The sequence below is a fragment of the Limanda limanda genome, chromosome 1 (genome assembly GCF_963576545.1).
Source record: "Limanda limanda chromosome 1, fLimLim1.1, whole genome shotgun sequence".
NCBI classification, from domain to species: domain Eukaryota; kingdom Metazoa; phylum Chordata; class Actinopteri; order Pleuronectiformes; family Pleuronectidae; genus Limanda; species Limanda limanda.
Genome location: NC_083636.1, coordinates 2,383,747 through 2,397,195, shown reverse-complemented (window position 1 = coordinate 2,397,195; position 13,449 = coordinate 2,383,747). Strand labels below are relative to the sequence as shown.

The 13,449-nt window shown below is 45.6% G+C and overlaps 1 protein-coding gene across 1 annotated transcript in view; it reads right to left on the bottom strand.

Annotated features, from left to right (window-relative positions):
* The window catches only part of shroom3 (shroom family member 3), a 37,118-nt gene that overhangs the window by 20,859 nt on the left and 2,810 nt on the right, over nucleotides 1-13,449 (bottom strand). Inside the window, exons 2-3 of the mRNA XM_061077583.1 lie at nucleotides 12,054-12,208; nucleotides 2,024-2,218 (exon numbers count right to left, since the gene is read on the bottom strand). Coding sequence (XP_060933566.1) covers nucleotides 2,024-2,218; nucleotides 12,054-12,208 — 350 coding nt within the window. The remainder of the gene's footprint in view (nucleotides 1-2,023; nucleotides 2,219-12,053; nucleotides 12,209-13,449) is intronic.

Sequence of the window (13,449 nt, the reverse complement as noted above, 5' to 3'; positions counted from 1 at the left end):
GTGTTGTAGTGGTACTTACTTTTAAAGTAACCATAACTTGCTCAATTTTCAACCGATTTTTAAACGGTCTGGTTTGTTATAAACGTCAGAGATGTTGTTATGACACTGCATAAATTATTGATTTTTTTTAGAAAATAACATAATTATTCATAAGTATGCAGTGTCATATCTACATCTCTGACGTTTAAAACAAACCAAACCGTTTAAAAATCGGTTGAAAATTGACCAAGTGATGGTTGTTTACCACTACCAACACAATGTTATGGGTGAGCGAGCTGCCTGTAGCAAGATGGCCGCCATGTGGGGACGTTCGTCTCCTTTGGTCGGCAACGCAGACGAGACATCTAGCCTTTATATATATCTATGGTCCCTCCGTCCTCACCAAGGACCAAAATACACACAACACACACTCGACTGCATCAACAGCCACGGCCACAGACAATACTGCTCTCTGATTGGCTGTCGGGCCGACTACCGTTCAAAGTTAGAACTCAAACTGCAGGTAACCATGGCAACATCAGGGATGCTTCAGGCGCCGCCCGTCAGGATTGGACACGGCTACAAACTGATTGACAAGTCTGGTAACAAACTTACACTAGTGTGTGTGTGTGTGTGTGTTTGTGTTTGTGTGTGTTTGTTTTGTGCAATTATGTGATGTCATTTAAGAAAAATGTGGTGATTCATAGGAAAGGAAATAAATGAAAGGAATGGAGCAGAGTAGAACGGAAAGGAAAGAAGATAAGAAGAGGAACAGACCAGAAAAGAAAAAGATCATGAGGAGGAGGAGGAGGATGGGGGGGGGGTGAGGAGCAGGGAAAGAAACAGGACAAAAGTGAATGAAGGAGAAGAAGAGAAGAAGAGAAGGAGAGAGGAAGTCACTCTGTCCTCTTTAGATTAACACCCAGCCTCATGGGGCACCCCCCCCCCCCCCCTTCCAGCCCCCCCTCTCCTCACTGGGATCTGATAACCATTGGCCCGGGGGATTGTGGGAGAATGGAGTCATTTAGTCTGTTTATCTGACTCCATGGGACCATCGGGGGGGGGGGGGGGGGGGTTCGGTCTCAGCAGGAAGAGGCTGGGACTGTTCGGACAGCCTTTCACAATAAAAGCTCAGTTTACATCCTGGAGCAAAGAGAAAAGTCGAAGCTGCAGCTTTGATAACGACAACAGGACGCTAGAAAAACCCACAACGATAGTTCCCCCCAGAGGCTGAGGTGGTCATTACACCCACACACACGCTTGTTGGTCTATACTTGTTGGGACACTGAAGATTTCCATAATTCAAAACCTGCTCCTGCAGTTAATCTGATACAGAGCGTGTGACGGTGCAGGATCATCAGACCCTAAAGGTCACGACCTCAGTTCACATCTCAAAACTCAGGAACTAGGTTTGGTGGTCCCAACTCAATACACACACACACACACACACACACACACACACACACACACACACACACACACACACACACACACACACACACACACACACACACAGTATAAACTCAGGCCGCTCAGACAAACAGTCTATAAATACTCTGCCAGTTTCAACCTAATATGGAGATCAACTCCTTCAAATACTGTGTGTGTGTGTGTGTGTGTGTGTGTTTGTTACAGAGTTTGATTTTTTTCTGAAACTTGGTTTTCCTGTTGACCTGAGATTGACCCCAACACACAACACTGTAATCAATCCTCTGACGACACAAACACACACACACAGAGGAAGCACAGGAAGGACATCCTAACATCCTAAAGACCTGTCAGTGATTTGACATCACTTCCTGTTTGTGTGTGTGTGTGTGTGTGTGTGTGACCATCCCGAAACAGGAAGTCACCGCAGTGACAGTGTGGCTACAAACAAACCTCAGAAAGGGGATCAACCCGTCTTTGACCTTTGACCCTTCTCGTACCTTTCTTACTGTCCCAGGATGGAAGACCCAGGGTTCGACCATCCTGCTTCATGATCTCGACTTTAATACACAACAGAGCAGCTGTGGTTTCTGCTTCAGTGGAGAGCCGCTGTTACCTGTTCTTAATGCGTAGTTGGACTCCTCCTGCTGAACAAGGTCGGCTGTGGTGAGACGACGCTGGTGTTTGTTGTTGTTGTGGTGATGGAGGAGAAGGAGGAGAAGGAGGAGAAGGAGGAGAAGGAGGAGAAGGAGGATGAAGAGCAGGAAGCGAAGGAGGTGAAGGCTCTCTGATGAATCCTCGATCAAACTCCCTGAGGAGAAAGACACAAAATACAAATGTCAATGTGATGGACAGAGGATGACTTTTTAGTTTGGCCCATGTCCCATTTGCTAACATGGAGGAGGAGGGGTTTATGAGCTGTACTGCAGCCAGCCACCAGGGGGCGATCAATACGAGTCCTCTTTCAGGAGCTGACATGTCGTCCGCCTTTATATATTCTATATACAGACTGCCAAAATAAACAATAGGTCCGACCGGTTGAAACCGGACCGACCTGATCTCATTACAATCACATCATCATTTATTAATTCTGTTCATCCCAGTGGCCTCCAGAGGGCGCTCAGGAAGCTGCAGTTCAATGTCAGACACACTTTTAATGTACTTGACTATTTTCAGCTTGGAAAATGATGAGGTCACAGTTTAGACGCCAAATATCAACCAGTCCCTTCACTGGAGTCACATAATTCTCCCATAATCAGCTAAACCTTTTCATTACATTTACAAAGAAACTTTCAATATCAGTTTTTATAGTTTCTTGTAAAATGATACCTCTGTCATCTAATAAAGTTTCAGTGTCTGTTTGAAGTCAGACCTGTTTCCTGCCTCCGCCCGAGATTTAAATCTACAAACACACAGATGAATAAAGAACACAATACACAACTTATAAAAGCACACACTCACAGAAACACACCCACACTTATATTATTCACCGAGGACATTCCACTGTGGTGTATTCAGAAGAGACGACAGGAGACATCAAAACACAACCACACACAGAGATAAACACATAAAGGCCCATTAAAGTGAAACCTGTCGAGCGAGTCTGAGGAATGTGCGGCAGCCACAAGGGCCGGGAATCACCAGAACAAGAGGGACACGTAACTCCGCCTCTCATCACAACACCTGTCTACACTCAGTCGATGTGTGAGACAGGAACGAGATGACGAGCAGGACGAAGACGGGTTCAGGCCCTGGGAGAGGTTTGGTTGAGGCTGCACTGTCACTGCAGCCACTTCCTGTCCGATACATGATAATGGTTCCTTCCTGTTTCCAGTCGGTCACACACACACACACACACACACACACACACACACACACACACACACACACACACACACACACACTCCTGATTGACCTTTCACCGAGCCCTGAGGAGTTAACTGAGTTCAAGCTTTACTCGGATCTGAGAGTCCAAATAAAAACACCTTCAAACCTTTAACTGACCCTCACACTGCACCTGAACACATCATCACCCACATCTGCCTCCTCTTCCTCACCCTCCTCTTCCTCACCATCCTCTTCCTCACCCTCCTCCACCTCACTGACACCATGTGGAGTTCTGGGCAGCCGTGTGATGCTGTGGTCAGAGTCGCTTCTATTCCAGCAGGTGAAGTTGGATTCTGTGTTGAGCTTTATTTTGAAAAGCTGCTGTTTTCAAAATCAAGAATGGACCTTCAGTCCCAGTGCCTGTAGACAACATGTGGAGATAGTGATGTGTGACCTGGTTGGTCCAGTTCATCAGCCAGGAGGATTAACCTACAGGGAGAAATGTGCACTGTCATCCTTGTGTGTGACATCATAATGACATCAGGACCCAGCAGCTGACCACGCCCTCTCTACTGTCCCTCAGTGTTAAAGAGTTCTGAGACGTATTGGTTGCAGTTCAATGATTTGAATGCTGACTGATGCTCTGTGGTTTGTCGAATACACACGTGTTGTGAAACTGAAACTTCTGGGATGGGATTCACCGACTCAACTCCAGCTCATTCGATCCCAGAACTTTCTAAACCTCTTTTCCGCTGGTCAAGAAAACTCATAAACATCCACTCACATCTGGCTTGTGTCTGAAATGTCAATGGAACAATCATCAGACAGAAAGCTGTTGATTTTGGTCTTAAAGAGGTTTTTTCATATCAGCTAACACAACTGTAACAGTCCACCTACAGAAATATACACAACAGAATAAGTTAAAAAAATAATAAAATAAATAAACTCACTGCAGCCCCCCCGCAGGCTACAACTATAAACACAACATATTAGGTGTCCATCCGGTTGGGGTCACTCCTCACTCATCTCTCATCTACTGGGATCTCTGCGCTGTGTAATATTGGCATAAAATCAAAGGGAAAAAGTTGTTGTCATTGCTCAACTAATTTCCTGATCAAATACACAACTCAACACATCTACGATCCCGTATTTACCAAGTACAGATCTCGAAGGAGGAATTTCCAACATGCTCTTCATACACAATCTTTCCAATACAAACATTGTCTTCTAATGAAAAGAGTTTCCAGATGAGTCTTTAAAAAGTCACAGTGTGAACGGATCTCCTACACAAAGTCTTAAACACACACACACACACACACACACACAGACACACACACAGCGAGCAGTTGCCTGGGTAACAGTATCGTGGCGGTCTGTCCCTGTAATGACTTCTTCCTCTTCTTTTTCTGAGCAGAGAAACTCAAACATTCATTCGGCTCGATTACGTCAACCAACAACAAAAGGGCACAAAAACACTGGAGATGAATGGAGGAAGACAAAGAGAGAGAGAGGGAGGGAGGGGGGGGCGGAGGGAGGGAGGGAGGGATGGAGGGAGGGGCGGGGGGGGGGGGGCAGATGGGGGCACCTACACAACAGTGATCAAAACTTGCGTGAAGACAAAGTGTTCAAATTCCTCTCGGACCTCGTTCGTCACCGAGCACGTGACCAGGTTCAAACCACTTTAAAAAATGTTTATTATAAAAACCTGAATGGATAAAAAACAAACTTGACATGACATAAAACTAATTTGATGAGAAATATAAACGTTAAAGTCACTGCATCTCTGTCAAAGTTCCACAGGAAACACAAAACCTTTGTCTTTCTACTGTGAAACTCACCTCAAACGACACATTGACATGAAAACATAATAATTAAAAGCTTCAGTCCTCAGATCAACAGCCTCACTAATGAATCTAAAGAAGTCAGAGGTCAAAGGTCACAGCACCTTGACAACAGCTCCAACAAATATTCCTGCTATCTCTCAGATGACTGTTTTTATACCTAACACACACAGACACACACTGGGACACACACTGGGACACGCTGCGTGACCTCCACACACACACTGACCCACAGGAAAACACACAACTCCTGCTCTTTAACTCACAACCTCCCTGCAGGCGACTTAATATTTATACATTTGATCAGTTTTAGAAAGAAAAGCTGCATCCGGCTTCACCACAGGCTCAGCAGACGATGTTCAGAAAGGACAAGAGAAACAAAAAGTCTCAGAAGTCTGAAAGTTAAACCTGTGTCCTGGCCGATCTCTGTGGATTTAGTCAAATCTTCATCGGAACATTAGAACAGCATGAGGAGAGTCCTGTGATGTTGTTCTGGGGTCAGTTTTGCATTTTGTCAGACAAAGTATGTGCAAATACGGAGATGACACATACTGAGGACATGAGGACATGAGCACATGAGGACATGAGGACAGACCTGCTCTGCAGAATACAAACTGACCACACTGACTCTGTAAATCCTCCACATCCCGTCTGTCCCCGGCTCTTAGATTCATAACAGAGCTCCAGCAGAGTCCACACACCACAGCTGCTGGGTTCCGGGGTTTGTTTTCATGTGGAACAGATGTTACAGATGTTTGGGTTTCATACACTCTGGCTTTTATCTGAAAAATAACTGGTGAACGATCCAAAGTAAAAACGATAAAATAACACCAAAAACAACAAATAGCGGTTCATCACTGGAATCAGATTAAGAAACAGAAGGAATCATTTATTCGGGTTGTACCCTCTGACGCTGGATTGCACAATAAATATGGAAGTAAACGAAATTACAATGAATTCATTCACCCTATGACCTTTCAACTGTTTCTTTAGCTCTGCTGTTGGAAACGACCTCATCGGTAGATGAGAGTAACGCTGCCTTCTGACCAGCAGGGGCCTGGTGAACGTCTGCATGTGAAACCCAACAGCAGGGAAACCTGCAAATTACTGGGAATTAGATGACAACACAACCAGCTGCAAGGTGCAACGTAAGAAGGATTAATACACAACACAACACGCAAAACGTACTCACACGTCTTATTTCACATGTGCATAATACCTTCCTCTGAAATTATACACACACACACTCACACTAGGAGCACAGGTGAGAAACAAGTGTCAGGTATCAATTTAACCACGGCTCAAAAAAAGCATCATCAACACACACACACACACAAACACACACACAAACAGCACTGAACCCTAACCCCCTAACCATCCAGACTAAATGCCTAACCTGAACCCGAACCCAAACCAAGTCTTAACCCTCAAACAGTCTGTTGGAACAAGTCAGAAAGTGAGGACTGGCCAAAATGTCCTCACAAGGATATCCTTTTAATTACAGACACACTCACACACACACACAATCGATAGTTGTTTCCTGTTGTATTGTGTGAGACGAGGTGATCAACACCAACACCACAGACCTGTGGTTGGGACGGGGCTATGTTAGCTTAGCAAAATGACTGGAAACAAAGGGAAACTGTTAGCCTGATTCTGTCCAAAGCTCAAACATGTAAAGTTCCACTAAATTAAAACCATAACCTCACAGTTTGTGATCATTTGAGCTTTCAGGGGCATTTACAGGATCTATTTCTCAGCAAACCACAGTGTATCCATCCGCCTGCTCCGTGCTCTTGTCTCCACTCGTCTCCCGGCAACCTCACCGTGACAACAAGACTGTGGTGAGTCTGCAGCCATCTGTTGTTTCCCATTAAAAAGTTAAACTTCCCCCTGAAACCACAGCTGTCCTGATCCGACAGCCCGACCGGGCCAGAGCCGGGTCACATGTGTTCTGATGTCATCACCGAGGCCCCCGGGGGTCCGACACTGAGGGTCCGACACCGAGGGGCCTCACATGAGCACGGAGAAACAGAAAATACATGGAGAAGTCCAGTTACTTCTGCAGAAAAACAAATACTGCAGATTTTCACTGGTGTATTAAAGTAAATATAATTTTGGATGCACTTTTAAACTGAGTCAGGAAACACGGTATTAACTATAATAACTGGATATATTTCATATTTCAGTCTGGAACAGGTGTTTCTATTCGTCCTCTCAGCTCCGGCCGTGGATTATTAGTTACACATGGTTTGAGTTTTGGTGATTTACTGCTCAGACCAGGTGTGTGTGGACAGTAACACAACAGTAACACATCTCTTCTTCAGGTTCTATGAGTTCAGAGTCTGAACTTTAATTCAAGTCGATTTGCATCAATAAAGAAAGAACTGCATGTGTCCAGGTGACAACAAAAGCAACACACACACACACACACACACACACACACACACACACACACACACACACACACACACACACACACACACACACACACACACACACACACACACACACACACACACACACACACACACACACACTTACAGATCTGATGTGCAGCTCCCCATAAAACCACCTGGGTTGTTTTCAGCCTGTTGTAAAAACACTAACATCATTGTTGTGTGTCTCTCTCTCTCTCTGACAGTTTGTGTGTCTGTGGTTCTCTCTGTGTCGCTCTACCTCTCTGCTCTCAGCCAATCAGAGCTCACCTGAACGGACCAATCAGAGGGAGAGCTGCAGGCACGGAGGAGAGAGAGGTGGGTGGACGAGCAAACAGGTGAGGTGAGTGAGGCGGGGTCTGAGTGACAGGTGTGTTTGGTGTTGACATCACACACCTTTTGTCCAACTGACACACAAACACACACACACACACACAAGCTAACACCTGTTGCAGAAACTCACACACGCAGTGCATTCAAACACCTGCCAAAGTCACACAGACACACAGACACACACACACACACACACACACACACACACACACACACACACACACACACACACACACACACACACACACACACACACACACACACACACACACACACACACACACACACACACACACACACACACACACACAGACAGACAGACAGACAGACAGACACACACACAGACTTTGGCCTTGTGCTTCCGTGATCATCATGTTGGTTCAATAAATCTTTATTGTCCCAGAGACGCTTGACAGCTGCTGAGAGGAGAAGTGACGGAGGAAGTGACAGGAACAGTCGGAGTCACCGAGTTCAGACTAAACCTCGGAATATAAAACATAGAGATATGATGATAATGAAAATAAAGGCCGATAATCAGCAGGGTTATTATCAGCAGCCGTGACCCACAAGATAAAGGTCAACACAAAAACACACATCTGCTTTATGGCCCTTTATCACAGACCCACTGAGCGACCTGCAGTACAACACACAGCTCCTGTGAGTTCAGAGAGGAGATCGAGAACATCTAGGACCTTCTTCTATCTTCAATACTCGATTCAGAGCAAAACAAAAGTAGAAGTGAACCTTGTTGTTGTAGTTTTCAGGACTTTTCCTCTTCTCTAAAAGACTAAATATGTGTTTCGTGAGGTCACTTTGACCTTTAGAAGCAAATTTGAAGAAGTTCCCTCGAGGCGTTCTGGAGATATCACGCTCATAAATGGGACGGACAAACGGACAACCTGAAACATAGGATTGTGGGTAGTGTAGTGCTTCTCCTCGACATCCTGTTTCTTAAAACCCAGTTGATATCGTACAGGCTCGTGGAGAGTCTACCACGGATGGTAAAAATATTACGGCTGCTAATCAGAATGTTGACTTCCTGTATCGCGATGTGCAGCTGCAGAGTTTGACCTGCTGACCTCATCACGCTCAGAACGCACGAGTCAGCACTTTACTGTCCTGCTTCGATAAGAACAGACCTGAGCAGCCGATCGTTCACAGGTCACCATCACGTCCCAGACAGGAAGCAGATCAGACCAAAACAATCACTCGTCTTTCTGCTGGTGATTCTCACGCCGTGCCTCCTGGCCACGCCTTCCCACCGGGGCCACGTTGGCTTGTCGCCCTGTGTGTGTGTGTCTGTGCGTGTGTGAAGTCTAAAGTCCTGTATTGTGTCATGCCTCTCACACGTCTTCCAGCGAATAAAAGCCGCAGTAGCAACAGCCGCTTGGCTCGTGGTCACACCCCAAACCCAAACACATACCTGGCTTTGTACCTGGCATCAGCCTGAGAACTGGAGAGATGCTCAGTGACACGTTCTCTCTTTAACTCTGATGGAATAGTTTAGTGTCCAAACATGGTCGACACGTCTCCACTTCCTCCCGTTGTACAATTATGAAGCCAAAATGTCTTAGATGCAGACACTCGCCATCAAACCCTAACCCTTGACCACGAGGTTCTCGACTAAACTAACCATGGTTACAGAAGGTCTTGTTCTCTGATTGGCTGTCGGGCTACTGCTTGAATTGTGCCTGTCTGGTGTGTGTGTGTGTGTGTGTGTGTGTGTGTGTGTGTGTGTGTGTGTGTGTTATCATTGTGCTTCTAATCAATAAATGATTTACTAGGATCAAAGAAAATCTAAATGATTTATTGAAAAGGTGATTTCCCGTCGCTGCTAAACTTCCTGGTTAGTCATCAACTGGAGAGATTTTGAATATTCCCTCTCTCTCTGTCCACACAGACACACACACAGACACACAGACACACACACACAGACACACACACACACACACACACACCACGTTGCTACAGGTCAGTTTTGGGGACATGAGACTTATGTTCATTTCCTAGAGTCGTACCCTAAACTGACCTTAACCACTGACCCAAAAATCAGCTTTTCCCCAAATGGGGACGCAGCTTTTGTCCCCAGCTGGACGAGGCGTCCCCAATTAACCGGTCTTCAGCGTGAGATTTGTCCCCAACACACACTCATGGGTTCTGCTACTTGGCCGAAACCTGCTGGCCGCTGACGAGCTCCTGAGTCTCTGGTTGTTCCAACTCACTGGAAGTCGACTGTGGGTTTAAACCTGTCGGTGATATTTCAGGCCCCTTTCTCCGCCCGGTCCATTTCCTGCAGGTTTACGTTTTCTAAACCACCTTCGCTGTGAGAAACAACAACAACAACAACCCACCAGCTGCTGGGATGGAGGTTTCCCGGGAGCTGGTGAAAGGAGAACTCAGGCAGCAGCGGATGTCTTATGTCTGAAGATTTGAATGTAGATGCATCAAGGAGACCAGAAGGTGGAGCAATATATACGAAAGCTAACAGGGTAACATGAGCTGTAGCTGCTCCAAGTCTGAAGAAGTCTCCCACAGAATCCCAGTATCTCCCAGTATCTCCCAGTGTCTCCTTCACCCTGTGTCACCCATTCCAGCAGCACATCCGTGAAGGACTATAATTGCTGCTGGTGTAATACTTCAAAGAGTCGGAGTGTGTCCCTCTTTGTCTGGGGCATCGGAATCAGATATGAACGTACATGAGTGTAGACACTAGGGGTGCAACGATTAGTCGACGTCGTCGACAAAAAACGATGGCCAAAATAGTCGCCGACGAATTTACTAGTCGATGATTCGTTGGTGACGTCATAGCGCGTGTTTCTCGTGCCGTGCAGCGGAACTAAGCGGCGTTTTACCGGAGGTGCTGATGGAAGTAGCTGAGGAGTGAGCCATCTCGCTCCCTTCCTATCTCTGAAAGTCGCGCATGTGCAATAGCGATAAAACATGGACCGATGTCGGCGTCCGCTGCCGCGCGAGGTCGCACACCAGGAAGTAAAAAGTTCGGGAGAACTTCACCCTTAACATGGCCCGATAAAACTACCTGCAGTATCTGCACAGCGGACCTGCTCTCCATGGAAGCAGGACACGCGCATGTGAGGAGGAGGAGTCACGTGTGACTTCGTAACGGAGACGATGCGGACTCGCCTCTGTCAGATGTTATATATACACGTATATACCTGCGCGCAGGATTCAAGCATCCATTACAAAAATATGGTTTAAACTTTTTATTAACGAGTTTAAAAGCAAAAAGTTATCCTATTGCCTGACAAACTTCTTGTTTTAATCCAAATGATTTAGTCAGAAGAAGACTGTAGTTTCGTTTGTTGATGTTTTTATTAATGTTATTTTCCCTGTCCTTTTTTGTTAACACGAAAAATGGATACTTGATTTTTAATTTATTTTTAGTACCAGCACTTGGCCTGTTCTTGGTTCACAGTTAAAAGGGAAACTTAAATTTAAATTAATATTTTTTATTAGCACTTTGCCTGTCCTTGGTTTTAAATGGACAAAAACTTGATTTTTCTTTGCTTTTGTGTCAACAGTACCCTTATATGCAGCAAAGTTTATTAAAAGACATTTTTGTTAATGAAGTATCGATCTTTATTGTCTTTATTTTCAGTCATCACATTCCTTGAACAACCTCAAGCTAAATTTAAAAGTATAATAATCGTTGACTAATCGACTATCAGAATAGTCGTTAGTTGCAGCCCTAGTAGACACTACAATGCACTGCTAGCCGGCTCTTTATCTGTCAGCTGACCTCGGGTGGTGTTCGGGTAGAAAGGAGAATAAGAGTTAGACACTATTCTCCTAAAGGTGCAGGACAGATGTGATGTGTGAGGATCGGGACAGATTCCTCCAAGCTTTGGATTGTGCAATCGCAAAGTCAACGCCAGTTTTTAAACCGTATTTATGGAATTTTCTTTCACTCTCCCACATGCACCTCCGACTCACCAGAGGCAAAGACCTGAGCTCCGGCTGCTTCTTGAGATGAGAAAGAGCTCATGTCTCAAATCGCAGAGCTGGTGAAGATGATGGTGATTTGTTGAAGAAGCAAACAAGCCCAATAACAGAATGATAATTGGAGCCGTTTCTGTCAGATTCTCTTGGTTGATATCTTAAGTCGGTTTGGGGTCTTAGTTTCCGTCTATGCAGAAACACACACACACAGACACACACACACACACACAGAGACACACACTTCACGTACCTGCGGACCAGGAGCTTCAGAGTCTTGTACGATCCTTTCACCAGAGTGATGGCCTCCTGTCGGTATCCAGTCAGCTCTATGTCATTAATGACGATAATCTCGTCTCCCACCAGCAGAGGCGTCTCCAAAGTGTCGGCCTTACCGCCCTCCTCCACCTGCACACACACAGACACACAAACACACACACACGTTATTGAGAAGATGTGCGACGCAGATGTTAGTGACTTTCCAGCAAATTTTCTGAGGCAGCGAATCATGACGCAGCTTCTTCTTGGTGCTGAGAGCTGAACTCAACACGTTCTGGATCCGTCTATGTGCTGGAAACACACTGCGATGAAACGTGTTGAATCACACTTACTGTGATAGCTGTTATCAGGGTTTCTACCCGCTGTGTGTGTGTGTGTGTGTGTGTGTGTGTGTGTGTGTGTGTGTGTGTGTGTGTGTGTGTGTGTGTTTAGGGTCACATTGTCTTGTTCTCTGTGAGATAAGCTCAATCAAATCCTCAGTATGTCGTCAGAATGTCTCCACACAGACGTCACCAGCTCCGACTGCATCGCTGCACATTTGACTGATGAACTGAAACACATGTTTTCTTTTGTGAAGTCAGAATTAACACGAGCTGCTGCGTTGCTTCGTGTCAGCTCCCCAGAAGTGAGTCATTTGTCTGAGAGGGGGACATTTAGGTTGTAGAGAGGAGACGTGTCCCCTCTGAGGAGCAGGTTCCGTCACCTTGTCCAACGTGTCCAAACCTCCAAAGACCAACTTGTATTTGATCTGTTTGTTCCACAACCTGACAAAGATGCATCCGACCAGTAAACTCAAACTTGTCAAACAACAACTCAATAATCAAGTTACACAACCTGTGAACAGTCTGGTGGAATTCAGCAAGGAAACAGTGTCGTCGTTCAACGGCTGTTTCTACAAACTTTCCTGTGATCGGGGGAACTGTTGTGGAATATTAAAGCGCTGTTCTGAAATATTAAACCCCCGCCCATGTGGGATGTTATAACAACTGCCAAGAATTTCTGTCAGGGTGTGTCTGACCCTCCTCTGACTTACAGCATGTGTTCCTTCTCAACAAAAGCCTCAAGTGTGCAGGCCCACGGGCTGCAGCTCCACCGTCTCTCACAAACAACCTCAACAATCGTTTATACACCGTGAGGGACTTTACTCTGTACAGGGCCGGCAGAGGCACAACTACAATAATGAACAGATGTCAGATCAGTGTTAGAGGCTGAAGATGTTTGTTAAGTGAGTCTACATCAGTGGTTTGAGTGTAATGAAGGAAATGAAACATGGTCTCAGAGCTGTGGGGGAAAATATAAACTGTTCCTGCAGAACAATCACACGCCTGAACGGTTTGACTTATTCAGGAATAAATATACCCAAATAAGGC